This window comes from Leguminivora glycinivorella, chromosome 16 (genome assembly GCF_023078275.1).
Source record: "Leguminivora glycinivorella isolate SPB_JAAS2020 chromosome 16, LegGlyc_1.1, whole genome shotgun sequence".
Lineage (NCBI taxonomy): Eukaryota > Metazoa > Arthropoda > Insecta > Lepidoptera > Tortricidae > Leguminivora > Leguminivora glycinivorella.
Genome location: NC_062986.1, coordinates 12175783 through 12194038, shown reverse-complemented (window position 1 = coordinate 12194038; position 18256 = coordinate 12175783). Strand labels below are relative to the sequence as shown.

The window sequence follows — 18256 nt, the reverse complement described above, 5'->3', positions numbered from 1 at the left end:
GACTGGCGCTACATACTTCAACGGCACGGCCGGGCTCACAACTTTAAATTCCGTCATAACTTTTTTCTGGTACGCCAAAAAAATTTGAAAAAAATATATTGACAGGTACCAAATAGGTAGTAAATATTGACTAAGATATCAATTAGTAGTGTTGTCTAGAACTATGTAAACCAAAAATGGTCCAGACATCCTGACGTCAGAATGTCTGGCCACTTTGTTCGCTCGATTTTTCGATATCAGTGGAGGTACCAAATATATGTACTCAGGTACCAAATAGTATCAAATAGGTACTAAATTTTAGTATGTACTAAACATCAAATATCTGTAGTGGTCCTGGGGTCCTGATGCTCACCAATGGCTCAATATTTAAATAAATATTTGAATATGTTTCACGAAAGTTAAACAATTTTTACAGTGTTATTTGATGTATCCGTATCCCTTTCCAACCGAAGAAATCGAGGTTTGCTAAATAAATTTAGAATTTGAATTTAATGACATATCATATGTTAAAATTAATAATTATATGTTAACAACCGGCTAACAACCTCACGATTGTATCAGCTCGGGTGTAAAGATGTACAGCCATTTTCAAACATGATGTTATTAGAAAGAAGAAGAAGAGAAGAAAGAGATTATGGTCGCGCGATAAATGATAAAACATCTGGCCGTTCCTATCGCACTTACTAATAGTGCGATAGGGACGGCCTGATATTTTATCGTCTGTCGCGCGACCATGCTACCCGTGCAGTTGCTTCTCTAACTATCTACACAACAACAGTGTCAATATCATTTTCTTTCATAACAGTCAAAAAAATATTTACATACGGATAATAGACCATGTCCTGCAATTTCTAAGCGCATAAGTAATTATTAAGTAATACATTTGCAGCCAACTTACAAATAAATAACATAACTAAAACTACATTCCAAGCTAGCTGACTGACGGCTGCTTATGCGCTAAATACAACGTAAATATACTAGTTAACGCGCTAACTAAGAAAATAACGTCGAACCACCGATGGTAGAAGTTAAACTGCAAGTCTCCTAACACTTGAGTTATAATTATTCGGTATTCTGGTGGCATGTTCATTCGCATTAGGAGCACTGAGGAACAGAAATACATGCCCATGATTTGAGCGAGTATTAGGACGATGATGTTGGATGACTTCGATGATGATATCGCGTAGAAGAACTGGAAAAGAAATGGTTTTTGTCAATGTTATATTTAAATCTTATTAGTACAGTAGGTAATGTTTTTGAGAACAGCGAAGGGTGTTGTAATTTAATGCGCCTGTCAAACATTTTTCATTTTTATATTAATTATTTGTCATTTATAAAGAAACCGTACAGTAAATACATATTTAAGTTGCGTGTGAGCACCACCTAACGTGCAGAGCAAAAATAACAGGACTCTACAAGAGCGCAGTGACAGTGGTGTTACGGCCCAGCCACGACATTGGTCTAAGCGCGACAGCGGTGAGCGGCAGCCATACGTGCGAATGAAAAGTCCCATCGCTGTGTCTCGCTCCAATATATGGCCGCCGCTCACCGCTGTCGCGCTTAGACCAATGTCGTGGCTGAGCCGTTAGGAGGGCAATGAGCATGTAACACATCTGGAGTCCATAGGCTAGTAGTTGGTTGGCCACCGGCACAGTATTTTAAAAATACCTATGGATATGGTACCAGCAGAACAACGCTGATGCCGGGTGTGCTGTTATCGTCATCTACGGATATAATGACTTGACAAAAAATATTCGTTCAGCTAGTGGTGGTAAGAAGATAAATATCGTCACTACTTTGAAAAAATCTCGTATCTCACACTGCTCCCGCAGTAAGTCTATATGCATTCCATACATACTTATTACATTTTTCTTTTCATTGACAGAAGAAGATACAAGTTTTTTTCAAAGTATATAGTGACGATATGCGTTTTTGGAGGTACTTAATTATTTCAATATTCCTATTGTAGTGTTCTTTCGTAAATTGAAAATGGAATTTTATATTTGACGAGCTGAATCATACCTTGGTGAGCGTAAGTAGTAGACCTCGTATGCTAGTGAGCACGATGCAGCCGACTAGGATGAAGGAAACATGTTGGGACCAGAAGGCGACATCTATGCTGAGCCCTAGCCAATGGACGACGAGCTCCAGCCCACGAGTTACAGGGTCCTTTTTACCCACGCGGTCGAACACTATGTTTATCGTTGACTGAAACAAATTTCAATCGGTTAATCATTTAGTATTTTTCCAAACAGGAATGGTCTGGGACGCCAATCTCGCAAATCCTAAATAAATCTTCAGGACGTAGTCAGAAATAACGCGGAATGGAACCCTATAAACCTGTAATAAAGTTCAAAATCTTTAATTAAGGGAGACACACAGTTTGATGTACGTTACTGTTGGATTTTTTGCAATTGAAATCTAGAACTAATCCTGGAATTAAAAAAAACCATCAGTGATAAATATAATTATATTACTAGCCTATTGCTACTTGTCGAAGGTAAAGCGAGCTACAGTCTAGCAAAAATTAAAAGTAACAACACAGTGTAGTTTCAAATCAATACACGTAAAGCCTGACCAGATATATATGACTACGCGCCATGTTGCGGATTTTCATTAGAACTATTTTCTTGATACTATACTGAACTGTCACTCCATAAATCAGAATAACAGCGCCCTCCTGACAATAGTCATTTATTCCTGGTCAGGCTAAGAAAATAAGATGACAGTACAATGTTGCCACTTTTTAATTTCTACTCTTTTTTGCCAAATTCTATTCATTACTATTATAATAGAACAACTTACAATAAATATCTTCCAAATACAGTACAACGAGAAGAAGTACCCAAGGCAGTTGAAGTACTTCCCCTGGAAGGTTTTGGACCACTCTGCCTTCTCTCGGGCCGTCCTGGCATCGTGAGCTTCTAGAAACAACTGCCGGCTAAGCTCTTCGAGCGCGGCGATCTCTTGTCGAAGCTGGGTTATGTCTGGAATTAAAATATTTCCAAGATATAATAATAATAATTGTGCACTCGGGGATGGTATCCGCCACATGTATCCCTTGCTTTTAGATTAAATTCAAGGGATACATGCGCTGTTGGCTTCGGTCCCAAGATATGGAAAGAACACACAAATAATAATAAAATGCTTTAAGAGCGTTATAACATTTCGGCGTCGGGCGAAATTAGGTATTTTACCCGCCGCGCGAGCCCAATATGCCGACCCTTTCTAGCACGTCTTATCACTCGCTCGCACTACAATAATGGACAAAACAATCTTGATCCTTTCTATAGAATTTTGATAACAACCACAATCTACTATCTCGATATAAACTTTTGGTTTCTAATAAACATTATTTTGTACGAAAATACGAGAATATAGCGCGAAATAATATCAATTATGTTAAAATTTATTTAAAAAATTAAAGTAATAATTATAAAAGTAGATCCCATCCCAAATATTTGCTTTTGTTATATGATAAGTATTAGAGTAAAGTATATATTAATATGATGATAAAATAAGACAAATACAATTCTAATTACTTCAAGATGGTGCTCAGGGTCTGATGATGGAGCCAGATGGTGGTCACCAATACCAATGAACAATACCTATGACTATACAACTTCGTGGTTTACATGTCATTCTAGCATTTTCACTTTCACATTTCAAGTGCATATACCACGAGTATAGGTTTTCGGGTGTGCTGATTTAAAAATTAATGACCGATTTGGAATCTGACATTGCTGACTGTCACTTTGACACAAAAGTCATCATGGGTGTCGTAAAATAGGTTTTAGGGGGTGCTGATTCCAAAATTAATGACCAATGTGGAATCTGACATTGCTGACTGTCACTTTGACACAAAAGTCGTCATGGGTGTCGTCAAATAGGTTTGCGGGGGTGCTGATTCCAAAATTAATGAACAATGTGGAATCTGACATTGCTGACTGTCACTTTGACACAAAAGTCGTCATGGGTGTCGTAAAATTGGTTTTAGGGGGTGCTGATTCCAAAATTAATGACCAATGTGGAATCTGACATTGCTGACTGTCACTTTGACACAAAAGTCGTCATGGGTGTCGTCAAATGGGTTTGCGGGGGTGCTGATTCCAAAATTAATGAACAATGTGGAATCTGACATTGCTGACTGTCACTTTGACACAAAAGTCGTCATGGGTGTCGTAAAATAGGTTTTAGGGGTGCTGATTCCAAAATTAATGACCAATGTGGAATCTGACATTGCTGACTGTCACTTTGACACAAAAGTCGTCATGGGTGTCGTCAAATAGGTTTGCGGGGGTGCTGATTCCAAAATTAATGAACAATGTGGAATCTGACATTGCTGACTGTCACTTTGACACAAAAGTCGTCATGGGTGTCGTAAAATTGGTTTTAGGGGTGCTGATTCCAAAATTAATGACCAATGTGGAATCTGACATTGCTGACTGTCACTTTGACACAAAAGTCGTCATGGGTGTCGTCAAATAGGTTTGCGGGGGTGCTGATTCCAAAATTAATGAACAATGTGGAATCTGACATTGCTGACTGTCACTTTGACACAAAAGTCGTCATGGGTGTCGTAAAATTGGTTTTAGGGGTGCTGATTCCAAAAATAATGACCAATGTGGAATCTAACATTGCTGACTGCCACTTTGACACAAAAGTCATCATGGGTGTCGTAAAATAGGTTTTAGGGGTGCTGATTCCAAAAATAATGACCAATGTGGAATCTAACATTGCTGACTGTCACTTTGACACAAAAGTCATCATGGGTGTCGTCAAATAGGTTTCCGGAGGTGCTGATTTGAAAATTAATGACCGATTTGGAATCTTGACATTGCTGACTGTCACTTTGACACAAAAGTCGTCATGGGTGTCGTCAAAAAGGTTTCCGGGGGTGCTGATTCCAAAATTAACGACTATTTTGGAATCTCACAGTGCTAATTGTCATTTTGACACAAAAGGAATCATGGGTGTAATCAAATAGTTTTTAGGGGGTACTGATTCCAAAATTAATGAAATGATTTAAAAAGTAATGACCGATTTGGAACCTGACATTGCACAGTACCCCTGGAAACCTATTTGACGACACCCATAACGACTTTTATGTCACAGTGTGAAGTGACAGTCAGCAATGTCAGATTCCAAATTGATCATTAATATTGAGATCAGTACCCATGAAAACCTATTTGAAGACACCCATGATCACTTTTGTGTCAAAGTGATAGTCAACAGTGTCAGATTCCAAATTGGTCATTAGTTTTCAAACACCTCCGGATACCTATTTGACGACACCCATGACGACTTTTGTGTCAAAGTGACAGTCAGCAATGTCAGATTCCAAATTGGTCACTAATTTTGGAATCAGCACCCCCTAAAACCTATTTTACTACACCCATGACGACTTTTGTGTCAAAGTGACAGTCAGAAATGTCAGATTGAACATTGGTCATTAATTTTGGAATCAGCACCCCCTAAAACCTATTTTACGACACCCATGACGACTTTTGTGTCAGAGTGACAGTCAGCAATGTCAGATTGAACATTGGTCATTAATTTTGGAATCAGCACCCTCTAAAACCTATTTTACGACACCCATGACGACTTTTGTGTCAAAGTGACAGTCAGCAATGTCAGATTCCAAATTGGTCATTAATTTTGGAATCAGCACCCCCTAAAACCTATTTTACGACACCCATGACGACTTTTGTGTCAGAGTGACAGTCAGCAATGTCAGATTGAACATTGGTCATTAATTTTGGAATCAGCACCTCCTAAAACCTATTTTACGACACCCATGACGACTTTTGTGTCAAAGTGACAGTCAGCAATGTCAGATTCCAAATTGGTCATTAATTTTGGAATCAGCACCCCCTAAAACCTTGGTCATTAATTTTGGAATCAGCACCCCCTAAAACCTATTTTACGACACCCATGACGACTTTTGTGTCAAAGTGACAGTCAGCAATGTCAGATTCCAAATTGGTCATTAATTTTGGAATCAGCACCCCCTAAAACCTATTTTACGACACCCATGACGACTTTTGTGTCAGAGTGACAGTCAGCAATGTCAGATTGAACATTGGTCATTAATTTTGGAATCAGCACCCCCTAAAACATATTTTACGACACCCATGACGACTTTTGTGTCAAAGTGACAGTCAGCAATGTCAGATTCCACATTGGTCATTAATTTTGGAATCAGCACCCCCTAAAACCTATTTTACGACACCCATGATGACTTTTGTGTCAAAGTGACAGTCATCTGAGGTACTACATATTCGTAATCTGAAAGTAATCAAGTAAATAATTTCAGTGATTTTGAATCGACTATGATTCCGAATTATTGGTAATAGTAATGATTGTATAGATGATTAGTGATTCCTTTACATGTAATGGTAATTTACCGTTTCACTTGATTACATTACAAGTAATCTGACACCCAGTAGTGTCAGATTACAAAGTAAAATCAAGTAATCGTGTAATCCGGAATCGATTACGATTTCCCCATCTCTGGGTTTAGTTATATGGTTCATTGGTACTGGTGACCACCATCTGGCTCCATCATCAGACCCTGAGTACCACCTCTTGTCAAAGGTCTTGTTGAGACGAACCCAACGAGCCTAAACACGAAGTCGTTTACTTACATGGTTCACTGGTACTGGTGACCACCTTCTGGCTCCATCATCAGATCCCGAGTACCATCTTGATGTGTTTTATCATCTTGACCGTATTGTAATTTTCACATTTTTATCATCACAACGTTGTAATACTTTAACATTCAAACATTACAAAGTATTACAAAAGCAAATATTTACGGGTCTAGGATCAAATTCGTTGGTCGCTGTTTACACACACACAATGCGAGGATAGCCCGTGTAGAAACAAGGCGTCCGACCCACACAACAATAAATATTCTCGACGTTTGCGATGAAAACTCGGAGACCAAAGCGACATACGTCTTACCTGCTCGAGCTCCGGCGCGGCACTGAAATCGCAGGCGTCCGTCGCCGGTAAAATAGCGACAGGAAGGCTAGTTTTCAAAAAATTGGCAAAAAATCATGATAAAATATTATAACGACAAATGGATAACAGCAGTTTAAGCACATTGTGCAGATTATTTATATACTAAAATAACTTCGATAACATGTAGATTTTCGGAGAAATGATCACTTGTTTCGATGTATTTTCAAGACAAAATTGAGTTCGTTTTACTTTCAATTTCTCAATTTCAAAGGATTAAATGATAAATATTGTTTAATGGGCCTTAAGTACAAGATATTTGGAACTTAAATTTACCTCATTTATGAGAGTGATCTTATCAAATTGTACATAATAAGAGCTCCGAATTCTGTGCTTCACGCGGTTTTTCCTAAACGAGCATCAGAAAAACAATCATTACTAATTGAAAAAGCTTTTTTTTTTCATATGTTTTTTATTTAACCGACAGTTAATAAGATGTTCTAACTGAAACAAGTACTTTCACTGTCTTTTAGTATGAGTAAAGTGTACAATTTTGTCGATAAATATTGTGCATTTTACAATATATCGCCTTTTTTTGTCATAGCGCTCTTAATTGCACACTACAAAAATAAAAAACATAAATGAAAACAGATACAAGGAGGTAGGTACCTTACAGACAACTGAGACAACCTTCCATAGTTGATTTGAATTATGTGACGTCACTCCATTGGCCAACACCGTTTTCGGAGTCAATAATTTAAAAAAAAACATACACACATCTTTAATTAAAAATACGCAGTCATCACGCACTTTTAATCCCCGCAAGCTATGAATATTGATTTCTTAAGTCAAATACTACAGAAAATAATAACTTGATGTACTAAATTCGATACGAGTCTAGTACTATTCATGATATTCTCTCTGTACCGCACTAATATGAAAAACGCTCCGTGTTAAACGAAATGCAACTGGCTCTGTCATTCTCACACCAATATGGAAGAGTGCTACAGAGAGATAACTACGCAACGAAGCGTGAACTGTTTGAAACTTGCCTATGTAGCCTGCCGGCGTATCATGCTTCCAATTTTATCACTTGTCCACGTGGATAAGACAACTGTCACTCTCACACTGACATACTTGCCAAAGCGTGACGGATGCTTTATCCACGTGGATAAATGATAAAATTGGAATCATAATACGCCGGCTGGCCTCAATGGACACTGGACAAAAGATAATTCTATGTAAAAACATTAGAAAACTTACTCTCTGAGCTATGACTAAGGGGGTTAGCAATGCTGCCAACACTTGATAAAATATTCGTCCAAAATCCCTTGTTCTTATTAGCTTGGTCCAGCAAGCCATATTGTTGTCTCCCTCCCACGTTGTTAGCTTCCGCTAGTGCTATCCTTTTCTTTTTCACTAATATCATGTCCATTGTTTGAAGTAATTTCTTCTCTATTGATAGGACATCGGTTTGGGTAACAGGCCTGTAAAATTAGGATTTTAATGTTATTTTGTGAAGAAAATAATAATGCATGTACATGAAGTCTTTACCGGATTGGGTCAGCGTGGAGGCAAAGACATATATGCGACTTCGTATAGATAAAGTCGAAAAAAAACGTACCTCAGAACCATACAGAAAAAGGTACGGTGGCCTAGATGGCGTTACACCTTTGGGTGACGCTCGGCTAGATGACGCTAATATTAATATTTGACATTTTCACACATATCATGCTAAGAATATGGGCCAAATTGTCAAAACTGAAGTCCAAAAGTTTTAAGTCTGTGTCGAGAGATGGCAGTATAATGAACTGTGTTACATATTTTACTTTGACAGTAACACTCTATAATACTCGATCCTCTTTGGTGGGGGCAATAGACAAAGCCTTCTATCGTCGAGAGAAGACCTGTGGCCAGCAGTAAAAGTTATAAAGTTATAAATTTATTTGTTTTATTTCTTATTTAACATACCTACTAACAAGCTTTTCGCAACTTATATACGGAATATCTTTCAGTGAACGAAAACATTGTGAGGAAATCAAACTTATCCCAATAGGACCTAGTTTACCCTCTAAGTTGGTCTGCTCAGATAACCAATTCGTTACCAGACAGAAAATGGCGCACTACGTCAGATCAGTCGTCATTTATAACCGCCCGCTTGTATAGCGAGAACCCGCCCCGCCCAGCGGGTTCTCTTCTCCGGTATCTGAGCGATGTTCATAAGTGCCCACGATGCGGGTTCTTGTGAGTGTTAACAGTCACTTTCGTAAAGGCTAGTGGTTAAGCTAATTCCAGTATTAGTTTTAAACTTCATAAGCCACGGCTAATAGCCAAGATAATGCAAGAAAGATGATGGCAAAAACATACCTTATAAATATAGCCATAGAAGTATAAGGATAGTTAACGGCACCAAACCCAGAGAGGAGAGCCATCACAGTCACCCCAATGACTCCTATTCGCGACACACCTTGCTCTATCGAAAATATACCCTGTAAAATATAAAATTAATATTAAAATTAATATTGTTCCTGAAGGATACAATTAGAATTCATTATATTTGTTACTAAATAGCCAGGTCCACACAAAGTGAGGCACGTTGCGAGGCAATTTTCTCGTGCGGCAAACGTGTACATCACAGACCTTAATTTAGATAGAAGAAACAAATTCATATATTTGTATAGGGGCCGAGCGTGTCAAATTTTGTACTGAAGTTGATTCTTGCCTGTAGTTTTAAATATGTCTCAGGCTCTTGATTGTTCATAATTTTTGTGTTGTTGCAATTGAATATCACGTAACGAGGCATTTTTGAAATATTAGAGCATAAAAGAAAGATTAACGTAGTATTTAAAATAAGTTGGGTTAGCGTTTTCTTGTGACCTTTAAGAGCAAACAAAGGGGGGCTCGGGGGGCGAAGCCCCCCGCATGAAAGAAAGATCAACGTAGTATTTAAGATAAGTTGGGTAAGCGTTTTGGTTTGGTTTATGTTTTGGTTGACTTCAACTTACAAAAATTGACGCCCGAAAGCTGCAAGCTGCGAGTAAAGACGGACAACTCAGTGGATTTCACTGAGTTCATTTGACACGCTATGTAGATACGTTTGCTTGATCTATGGTATATATGACATCTGTGGTGTACATCCTGTCTCGACCAAGGCACTTCTATATTTGATGTTTGCCGCGCGAGGACATTGCCTCACGACGAGCCTCGCTTTGTGTTTTACTGTACTTCAGGCTTGTACAGTAACATATTCATGCTAAACATGATAGCAAATGTAGATGGCACATTACAACCCCATATTATGACATATTTTAAAATGTTATGTTGTAAAAACATAGCGGGGACAGACTGGATGGAAAAGGCACAAAAAGAAGTGATTGGAGGCAGCTGGAGGAGGTCTATACCCGAACAGGGGCCATGTCTTAACTTAACCACGTTTTTAGATTGAAATATTTACAGATTGTTAAAACTTATTTTAAGTCATGGAAATAAAGGCTATGTTATGTTATGTTATTATGACATGTTTACTTTGATTTAATTTTTTACATTCATCTTATGGTACTGTTTGGCGCCATCTACTTTCAGCTGACAAAGTCAAGTTCATATTCTTTCTTAAACTTTACTTTATACAGATTAATTTGAATTAAACTGGCTCAATGACAAGTACATAATATTATGCTATAATAGCATATTAAAAAGTAAAAGGAGCTCACCTGTTTTGGACTCAGTATAGGGAATGGATCACCAATTTTCCAGAAGAAATAGAGATAAATGAACCACACAAATACTGTTAGTGGCCTTATCATGTTCTGGGATACTGAAATATAAATTATTTTAATGGTATGGTATTGGACAAAGATATTCACAAATAAAAGGTGAAACCACAAAAGTAATGTGTGTCACAACTTCATACTACAACAACTACAGCAGCAAATGAAAGAATCCATGCATATATCTGGAAAGTAACGCTTAATTAGAGATAGATTATCACTTGAGCTTGCATTCAGAATAAGTGGAACATGCCATAAAATCGTGACTCATGTTACTCTTGCTGTGGATTGACCCAAGAAGATAAAATTGTGTCATGTAACATTGAGGTCAATACAGAATACTGTTATTTTATAAAATTGCCAAGAATAGCATCGAAGCTTGAGCAGTTTCATATGGTCTGCTACTCCATTTGAAAATACAGGCCTGACGGCCTGGGTTTATGTATGTGTATGTGTGACTGTGTTTTTATTTTCTATGGATATGAAAGAAAATGGTGTTTCAACATACATACTTTTTATAGAGTATTTCAAAATGTAAATGAAATATTAAAGTAAACATTCTGAATGATTACAAGTAACTTACCAAATCTGATATTGCTGATGCAGAAGTATGCAATGTAAAATGGCAGCAGAGCAATCACCATGAATAGTAAGGAGTACAGTCCTAGGTTCCAGTGAAAGTAGCGGGAACTGTAAATAAGAGATGAGGTGTGGATTCTTTTTTTTCTAAAATGAGGTTGGTCCAGTAAAGTATTTACCAGGTGGGAAGCTTTACCAACGAGCAAGGGCAGATCCAGCTTCGGTCCCTGGGGAGGGGGGGAGGGGGGGGGGGCATGTGGTCAAATCCCAGGCCCCAGAGGAGGGTCACATGGTCTATATGTATGGCCAACCTAAGCTGGATCCGCACTTGCCAACAAAACTTAACAAGTCAGTGGATTCAAATTTAAATATTCATCATACTCTACCAGCTAGAGCTTTAAAAACTTCTCTATTATCTTCTGGTTATTATTATATTACAAATACAAATAATTAATTATTTGTATTATTATATTATACATTATTACTTCAGGTTAGCAGAGTTCCTTGTATGATTTTTCCAAGACAATCTATGTTTTCAAATTATTAGCTTTAAGAACAAGTAAATATAATATAACATTGTGAAATATGAAAATGGTAAAGAATTAAAGATCTAATTGTCTAAAAATGTTTGAGAATGATTTGTTTACCTTGAGTCCAGGTACCCTATGATCTCGAATATGATCAGTTCAAACATGGTACAGCTCAATGCGAAGGTCACTGAAAATATTAGCTGCACCAGCGTGTGATGGACCTCATAGTCGCGAAACAGTTGTTTCACGAAGAATATCCAGCCGCCAACGAAAAACACTGTCTGAAGAAAAACGAAAACCTTAATAAAAAATTTAGTACATGATATGTCAAGAATTAAGTACACTACATGTTAACAAACTTCCGTAATTTCACGAATATTCATATATTGGATAGAAGGAAATAAGCGCAAAAACTGAAAATAATGCTGATTTTACTTATACATTGTCTTTTAGTTATACCTGGGATATCAGGATTATTAAAGTGTCTTCAAAGAAAGTCATCTTTCTGTTTAATATTAGCCACTCTATTAATAAATAGCTTTTAAGTTTTGTATGCTAATTCCTGCAATATTTATACAAATTGCATTGCAACCGCTACCCGCTTGCATTGAAACAAAGTGGAAGTCTTCTGTCAGAAATGTCAGACCTAAACTAATCTGACGTTGACGTAAAAAGTATTTTTTTCAGCAGGTTTTACATGGGCTTAAACAGCTTTCATACGTTCCATACTACGCACCTTTTTCTAAAACAACACTACCCCATGAATAAAATACCCCATAAATAAAAATGATTACGAAATTAGTCAGTATAAATAATATCAAGACGAAAAATTTATACAATTCGATGGCTCTAATAATTTAAACGTATTAGATTTAAACTAAAGAAGTAATAATTTATATAAAATATTTCGCAATTTTTTTTTTTTGCGTCAATAGAAACATAAATCTAAAAAAAAAACAGTAAAATATTGTCAAAATTTTGACATTAAATTTGAGTGGTCGATTAACTTGATTTTTTTTTTTTTTTTTTTTTTTTTTTTTTTTTTTTTTTTTTTTTTTGAATGGCAGCCTCGAGGGCCTTTGCCAAAGTCAGTTGAGGCGTTTTTAGTTATTCGGGTATTAACAGGAATATTTACTGATTTCTATTGTAGCTTGCCATTTGAAAGGCGATTTTGTCGTATATAATAAGTAAAATGTAAGCAGATTAAAATGCCACGATTTGCACCCATGAGGATTAGTGTTAGGGATTGTTTTATTTTAGTTTTACTGGTTATTTTTAACACAATACATATTACTGATATGGGTGAGCTCAATAAGTATTTGTTTACCTCTTATAATTTAACTTATGTTCTGCTTGTGATTAATTAATAATCTTATACATTTCAGCAAACAGTAATAACATGGAACGTTCAAGCAAAGAAAGTAAATTGAAGGATACCAATGATAAAGGAGTAAGCTTCAGTGAAAACGAGGAGTACTTAAAAAGTTGCTTAGGTAATACGTCAGACTGTTCGACACTCCAGTACCCTTGCATAGAGTGCCGCCGGAACAACGACTGCAGATATGGCAGCATGGATAATTACACATGTGAAGTCAAACCTAAAGTATCTTGTAATGTAAGTTTTAAAGAGTTTTTTTTTCTAGTCTTCATAGTTATAGTAAATGTGACCATAAGTATGGAACTACATCTATAGCTACAGTATTGGGTGTCAATAACTTACTAATGTGTGTAAATTACAAGAATTAATGTGTAGTGTAAGTTTTTGCTACTTACACTGCAAAGGGTGATAAAAATATTGTAAGCACTTAAAACTTTGTCAACGTAGACTGTAAATGATATAAACACAGCTAATGATTGTTACCTTTTAAATCAAATGGTTATAAAATTGTGTGTAACATACTACAATTGGTGTATTAAATTATAAGGTAAATTATATTTTTTTTTTATAAACTAGATATTTTCTTATTCTTTCATTATTATTATCTATGCCTATACTTGCAGGGTCCAAAACAATTTAACAGAACTGCAATGTGTCGCTATTGCTACCAAACTGACAAATGGGAGCACCGTTGCGAGCAGAAAGCTAACTGCAACTCTCTTGCCTCTCCTCTCAAGTTTTATGCGTAAGTATCTGCAAAACCTTGGAATTGTTTGAATATTGTTGTAAACAAAGCTTTATTCTCTAGTAAAGCATTGTGAATAATATCCAACAATTTTATTTTGTTCCAGAACCAATTGCACTGTTTCTGATGATGTCATATGCCTTGGAAAGAGAAGATTTTTAAAAAAGATTCGCTGTTCGTGGACTGGAGGCACTCGTTGGGGCACAGCCCTTATTCTAGCATTGACTCTCGGAGGATTTGGGGCTGATCGGTTCTACCTCGGACACTGGCAGGAGGGTATAGGCAAACTGTTCAGTTTTGGAGGCCTCGGAGTTTGGACTCTGGTTGATGCATTGCTCATTGGCATTCACCATTTGGGGCCAGCAGATGGCTCTGTATATATTTAGTCTTTTAAGTAAGAATATCTTTGTAAGAGTATCTGTGAAATTGTGTTTAGGGTGTCTGAAGAGATAATGTTATTTATTAAATAGCTAAGTCTGCTATCTTTATTTTTTTTTATTTACAAGTTTAGTTGAACTAGCATTTAATTTAGAAATCATTAAAATAATGTTGCTAGGATTGCCATAAACAAGGGGCATGCGCGGATCCAGGGGGGGGGGTCATGGGGGTCATGACCCCCCTGGAGCCTAGGTTGGCCATACAAATAGACCACGTGATCCCCCCCTGGGGCCTGGGCCTTTACCACGTGACCCCCCCCTGGGCACGAAGCTGGATCCGCGCTTGACAAGGGGACAGCCTCTTCATAGTGTGATACTATACAGCATGACCACAGATAATTTTAATTCTGTTGCGGTACTAATTCACGAAAAAAAAACCGGCCAAGAGCGTGTCGGGCCACGCTCAGTGTAGGGTTCCGTAGTTTTCCGTATTTTTCTCAAAAACTACTGAACCTATCAAGTTCAAAACAATTTTCCTAGAAAGTTTTTATAAAGCTCTACATTTGTGATTTTTTTCATATTTTTTAAACATATGGTTCAAAAGTTAGAGGGGGGGGACGCACTTTTTTTTCCTTTAGGAGCGATTATTTCCGAAAATATTAGTATTATCAAAAAACGATCTTAGTAAACCCTTATTCATTTTTAAATACCTATCCAACAATATATCACACGTTGGGGTTGGAATGAAAAAAAAAATCAGCCCCCACTTTACATGTAAGGGGGGTACCCTAATAAAACATTTTTTTCCATTTTTTATTTTTGCACTTTGTTGGCGTGATTGATATACATATTGGTACCAAATTTCAGCTTTCTAGTGCTAACGGTTTCTGAGATTATCCGCGGACGGACGGACGGACAGACAGACATGGCGAAACTATAAGGGTTCCTAGTTGACTACGGAACCCTAAAAATGACAGTTAAATAGTGTGGTCGTGTCAGGGAGTACCTACATAGCACGACCACGGCCCCTATGTCGAAACTCCGAAACCATAAGGGTACATTTCTTTTTAATGTAAGTACAAAAAAGTACATTTTTTTGTGATTTTGTACCGCAACAGAATTATTAAAATCATCCGTGGTTGTGCTGTATAGTATCACACACCCTTCATTACCTTTACTTAAATGATGTTAGTAGTTAAGAGATTATTTGAAGTGTAAATCTAATTAATAATTTGTCTTTTATTGAATAAGTAAAGAAAAGAAAATGACTTCACAACATCTCAACCGTTTTAAAGTTATTACTGTTATTAGGCATCAAAAACAAGAATGTGAAATTTAGATATTAAACCAATATGCATATTTCACAAGTTTTATTACAAAATAATTTTGATCAACAAAACAAATTCTTAATAATCAATAATCAGCATAACACTGGTATACTAAATCAACAAGCTCATTTTTCTTCAAGCCAGTTACGGCTGGTGTGTCTTTAGACTTCAAGAGCTCTCTTAACTCTTTCACTGTATAGTCTTTCACTTCATTATTGGTCAATCTATGTTTAAGTATTGCCTCTGGATCCATGCCTTCTAATCTAGCTTTCTTTGCTGCAGGTCCAGAGCCAGAAGGTCCATGTCTTTTTGTTGCCATAGGATCAAAGGGCCCAAAGATTTCTTCAAATAAATCAGCTTTAACATCTTCAAACACTTTTGGCTTGGACTTTGTTGTATCTTCAAATGGTTCAACATCATCCTCTTCTAGGGCAACAGCTTCAACAGCTCGCATCAAAGACTGTGTTTTTGGATTTTCAAACATACTGGGATGGTACTCACATTTTACTGTGTTCAATACATCTTTCATAAAAGACTTGTCAACACTGGACACCTTACGATCTTCATCCTCATTAATGATTGGTGCATTTCTTACATTTTCCATAAATGGAAGCTGAATGACATCAAAGCCCATTTCAACATCATTGCCCAAGGGATTGGAACTTGGGGACAGTGCTACAATCTTTGGCTTAGAATTGACTCTGGTGCATAGCACACAAATGGCCACCATGGACATCTCTGAGCATGCTTGATAAAGAGCTCTAAATGCTACAGTAGAGCCTTCTATAATACTTTCATTGGGGAACAGAAAGTGACAAGGCTTTAAATACCACTTCTCTTTGCAAAGCACATGTGATGGTTTGAACCCTAGTAGCTTCATCATAGGTGGGCCAAATGGATTCTTTAATGCCTTCATCTCATGGTCAGTGAATTCTACTCTCTCTCCCCCATATTCCTGATAATGCAGTAGTTCTGATTTCAACAATGGCATTTGAACAGTTCCATCATCATCTACATCCATGGCTTCACTGCTATCTGGTCTCTGAGTAACCTTTACAGTTTTAGTGACTCTTGTTAAAATAGTATTGTCTGTCCTTTGCAGAGCTGTAGTTTTTTGATATTGATGAGTTTTACTAAGGTTATAGACTCCTACTCCAATTGAGAGTCCATCACCAATAACAAAGCTGAGCTTGGCAACAGCAAGATGCCTGTCTGTTTGTTGATACATTAGTTTTTCAACATCTTTACACTCCCAAACAGATTTTGGAATAATAACACCCTTCCCTTTACTTGCTTCAAATAAGAAATTTTCATAGAACTTTTCTATTTTATATTCCAATTGGGAGATGTTCACAAACTTTACTTCAATATTAGAATCTACTAAGTCATTAACTCTTTTGATAGTCGGTTTCTGATCAGAAGCTATTGGAGGTTCGTCGAGCCTGGACAGAATTAAAACTGTGCGAGAAGATAGTAGTTTCTTACAGTTTGCAAACATTTTGCTGCAGTGCCACAAAACATCAGACATTTTAAACTCCTTTGCCTGCTTTAAAGTGTTTATTTCCAAACTTCGGAGTTTCTTGAAGTCTTCCAGCGAGGGAGTGTTCAATGGGCAAACATCAACGACGCTTTTTATTCCAAAAGCGGAGGAGTTTGAATCTTCTGTGCCATACAAACAAATACCTATATGGTTCGAGTTTGCTGATCTCAGAGTTTGCCGGATCAGCGAACAAGTCGCTGCATGTGCGGCTTTTGCCGTGCCGTATTTGGAAGGATCGTAGACATTGATGAGCACTATGCAGCCAGGAACACCTCTCCACGATGGTACATTATCCATTTCTTCATCAGAATCCATTGTTGGAGTTTATAATAAAGTTTAACAATGCAAAATCTTAAAATTATACTGTTGCGCCACAAACAAAAAATGACGTCATTCGCAAATATGAGATGACAATGACATTGACAGTTGAAACTGTCAACGAACATTAAGTGAATAAAATAGCGTGTTTTTCATAACCTTAAATAGCTTTACCATTTTTTTTCTTGTCTCAGTCTATCGAAAAAGGTCGCGATCCGGTACGCCAGTATGTTAGTTATGCTACGATAACCGCTTACTTTCGGGGGGATGTATGTTTGTTTTCACTGACATGGTAAACAATGTATGAATTGTGTTACAGCAGGAAGCAAAGTGGCACGTTTCTTCTCTGCTATGAGGGAGCAAAGTGACACTTTTCTATTTAAGGACATATATTTAAAAAAAAGTATTGAAACATACATACCTACAATTTTCCTAGATAATGTGAAAAACAGTACGTGTCACATAATAGCAAAATTATTTCCACTTTCGGCGTTTACACTAGAACCACACACTAAACTCAGAATTCAATAAACACCCTCGGCATTTTGCTCCCTTGTGACACAATTTACTATTTTACTTTACTACCTAATAAGGTTCGTGGATTGTCGTCGTTTTTTGAAGAATAGGACGCATAGTTAAGTCAGGGACATCGGACATCATGCATAGGCGAACTTTATAACAAGTTAATTTAACAGCTAAGTACTTTAAGAAGGTGGCGATATCACCTATTG

The 18256-nt window shown here is 37.1% G+C and overlaps 3 protein-coding genes across 4 annotated transcripts; 1 reads left to right on the top strand and 2 right to left on the bottom strand.

Moving 5' to 3' along the window:
* Positions 1-352: 352 nt before the first annotated feature.
* On the bottom strand, positions 353-18021 carry LOC125234585 (Golgi pH regulator). Of its 2 annotated transcripts, none has more exons than XM_048140882.1 (9): positions 17947-18021; positions 11957-12120; positions 11314-11420; positions 10674-10777; positions 9331-9452; positions 8227-8450; positions 2806-2987; positions 2023-2208; positions 353-1192 (listed from the first exon to the last, which is right to left on the bottom strand). In XM_048140882.1, exons 2-9 carry the CDS (start codon positions 12001-12003, stop codon positions 932-934), a joined length of 1233 nt encoding a protein of 410 aa, XP_047996839.1. In that variant the 5' UTR covers positions 12004-12120; positions 17947-18021; the 3' UTR covers positions 353-931. The 2 variants fall into 2 exon arrangements, with proteins under 2 accessions (XP_047996839.1, XP_047996838.1); XM_048140881.1 differs by lacking the exon at positions 17947-18021 and adding an exon at positions 12299-12440.
* Positions 12838-14442, top strand: LOC125234587 (TM2 domain-containing protein almondex). The gene is made up of 5 exons (XM_048140883.1): positions 12838-12854; positions 12969-13141; positions 13225-13454; positions 13841-13962; positions 14069-14442. Exons 2-5 carry the CDS (start codon positions 13048-13050, stop codon positions 14346-14348), a joined length of 726 nt encoding a protein of 241 aa, XP_047996840.1. The 5' UTR covers positions 12838-12854; positions 12969-13047; the 3' UTR covers positions 14349-14442.
* Positions 15695-17612, bottom strand: LOC125234584 (ATP-dependent DNA helicase 2 subunit 1). The gene has a single exon (XM_048140880.1). The coding sequence runs from the start codon at positions 17520-17522 to the stop codon at positions 15753-15755; it is 1770 nt and encodes a 589-aa protein (XP_047996837.1). The 5' UTR covers positions 17523-17612; the 3' UTR covers positions 15695-15752.
* Positions 18022-18256: the final 235 nt, after the last annotated feature.

Excerpts from the sequence above, each read along its gene's own strand:
- LOC125234585 (XM_048140881.1), bottom strand. The coding sequence starts at position 12,340 with ATGACTTTCTTTGAAGACACTTTAATAATCCTGATATCCCAG. Across the intron at positions 12,121-12,298 it reads TAATAATCCTGATATCCCAG|ACAGTGTTTTTCGTTGGCGG; the intron begins GTATAACTAAAA and ends GTTTTTCTTCAG. Across the intron at positions 2,209-2,805 it reads GTATTTGGAAGATATTTATT|TCAACGATAAACATAGTGTT; the intron begins GTAAGTTGTTCT and ends AATTTGTTTCAG.
- LOC125234587 (XM_048140883.1), top strand. The coding sequence starts at position 13,048 with ATGCCACGATTTGCACCCATGAGGATTAGTGTTAGGGATTGTTTTATT. Across the intron at positions 13,455-13,840 it reads AACCTAAAGTATCTTGTAAT|GGTCCAAAACAATTTAACAG; the intron begins GTAAGTTTTAAA and ends CTATACTTGCAG. Across the intron at positions 13,963-14,068 it reads TCTCCTCTCAAGTTTTATGC|AACCAATTGCACTGTTTCTG; the intron begins GTAAGTATCTGC and ends ATTTTGTTCCAG.
- LOC125234584 (XM_048140880.1), bottom strand. The coding sequence starts at position 17,522 with ATGGATTCTGATGAAGAAATGGATAATGTACCATCGTGGAGAGGTGTT.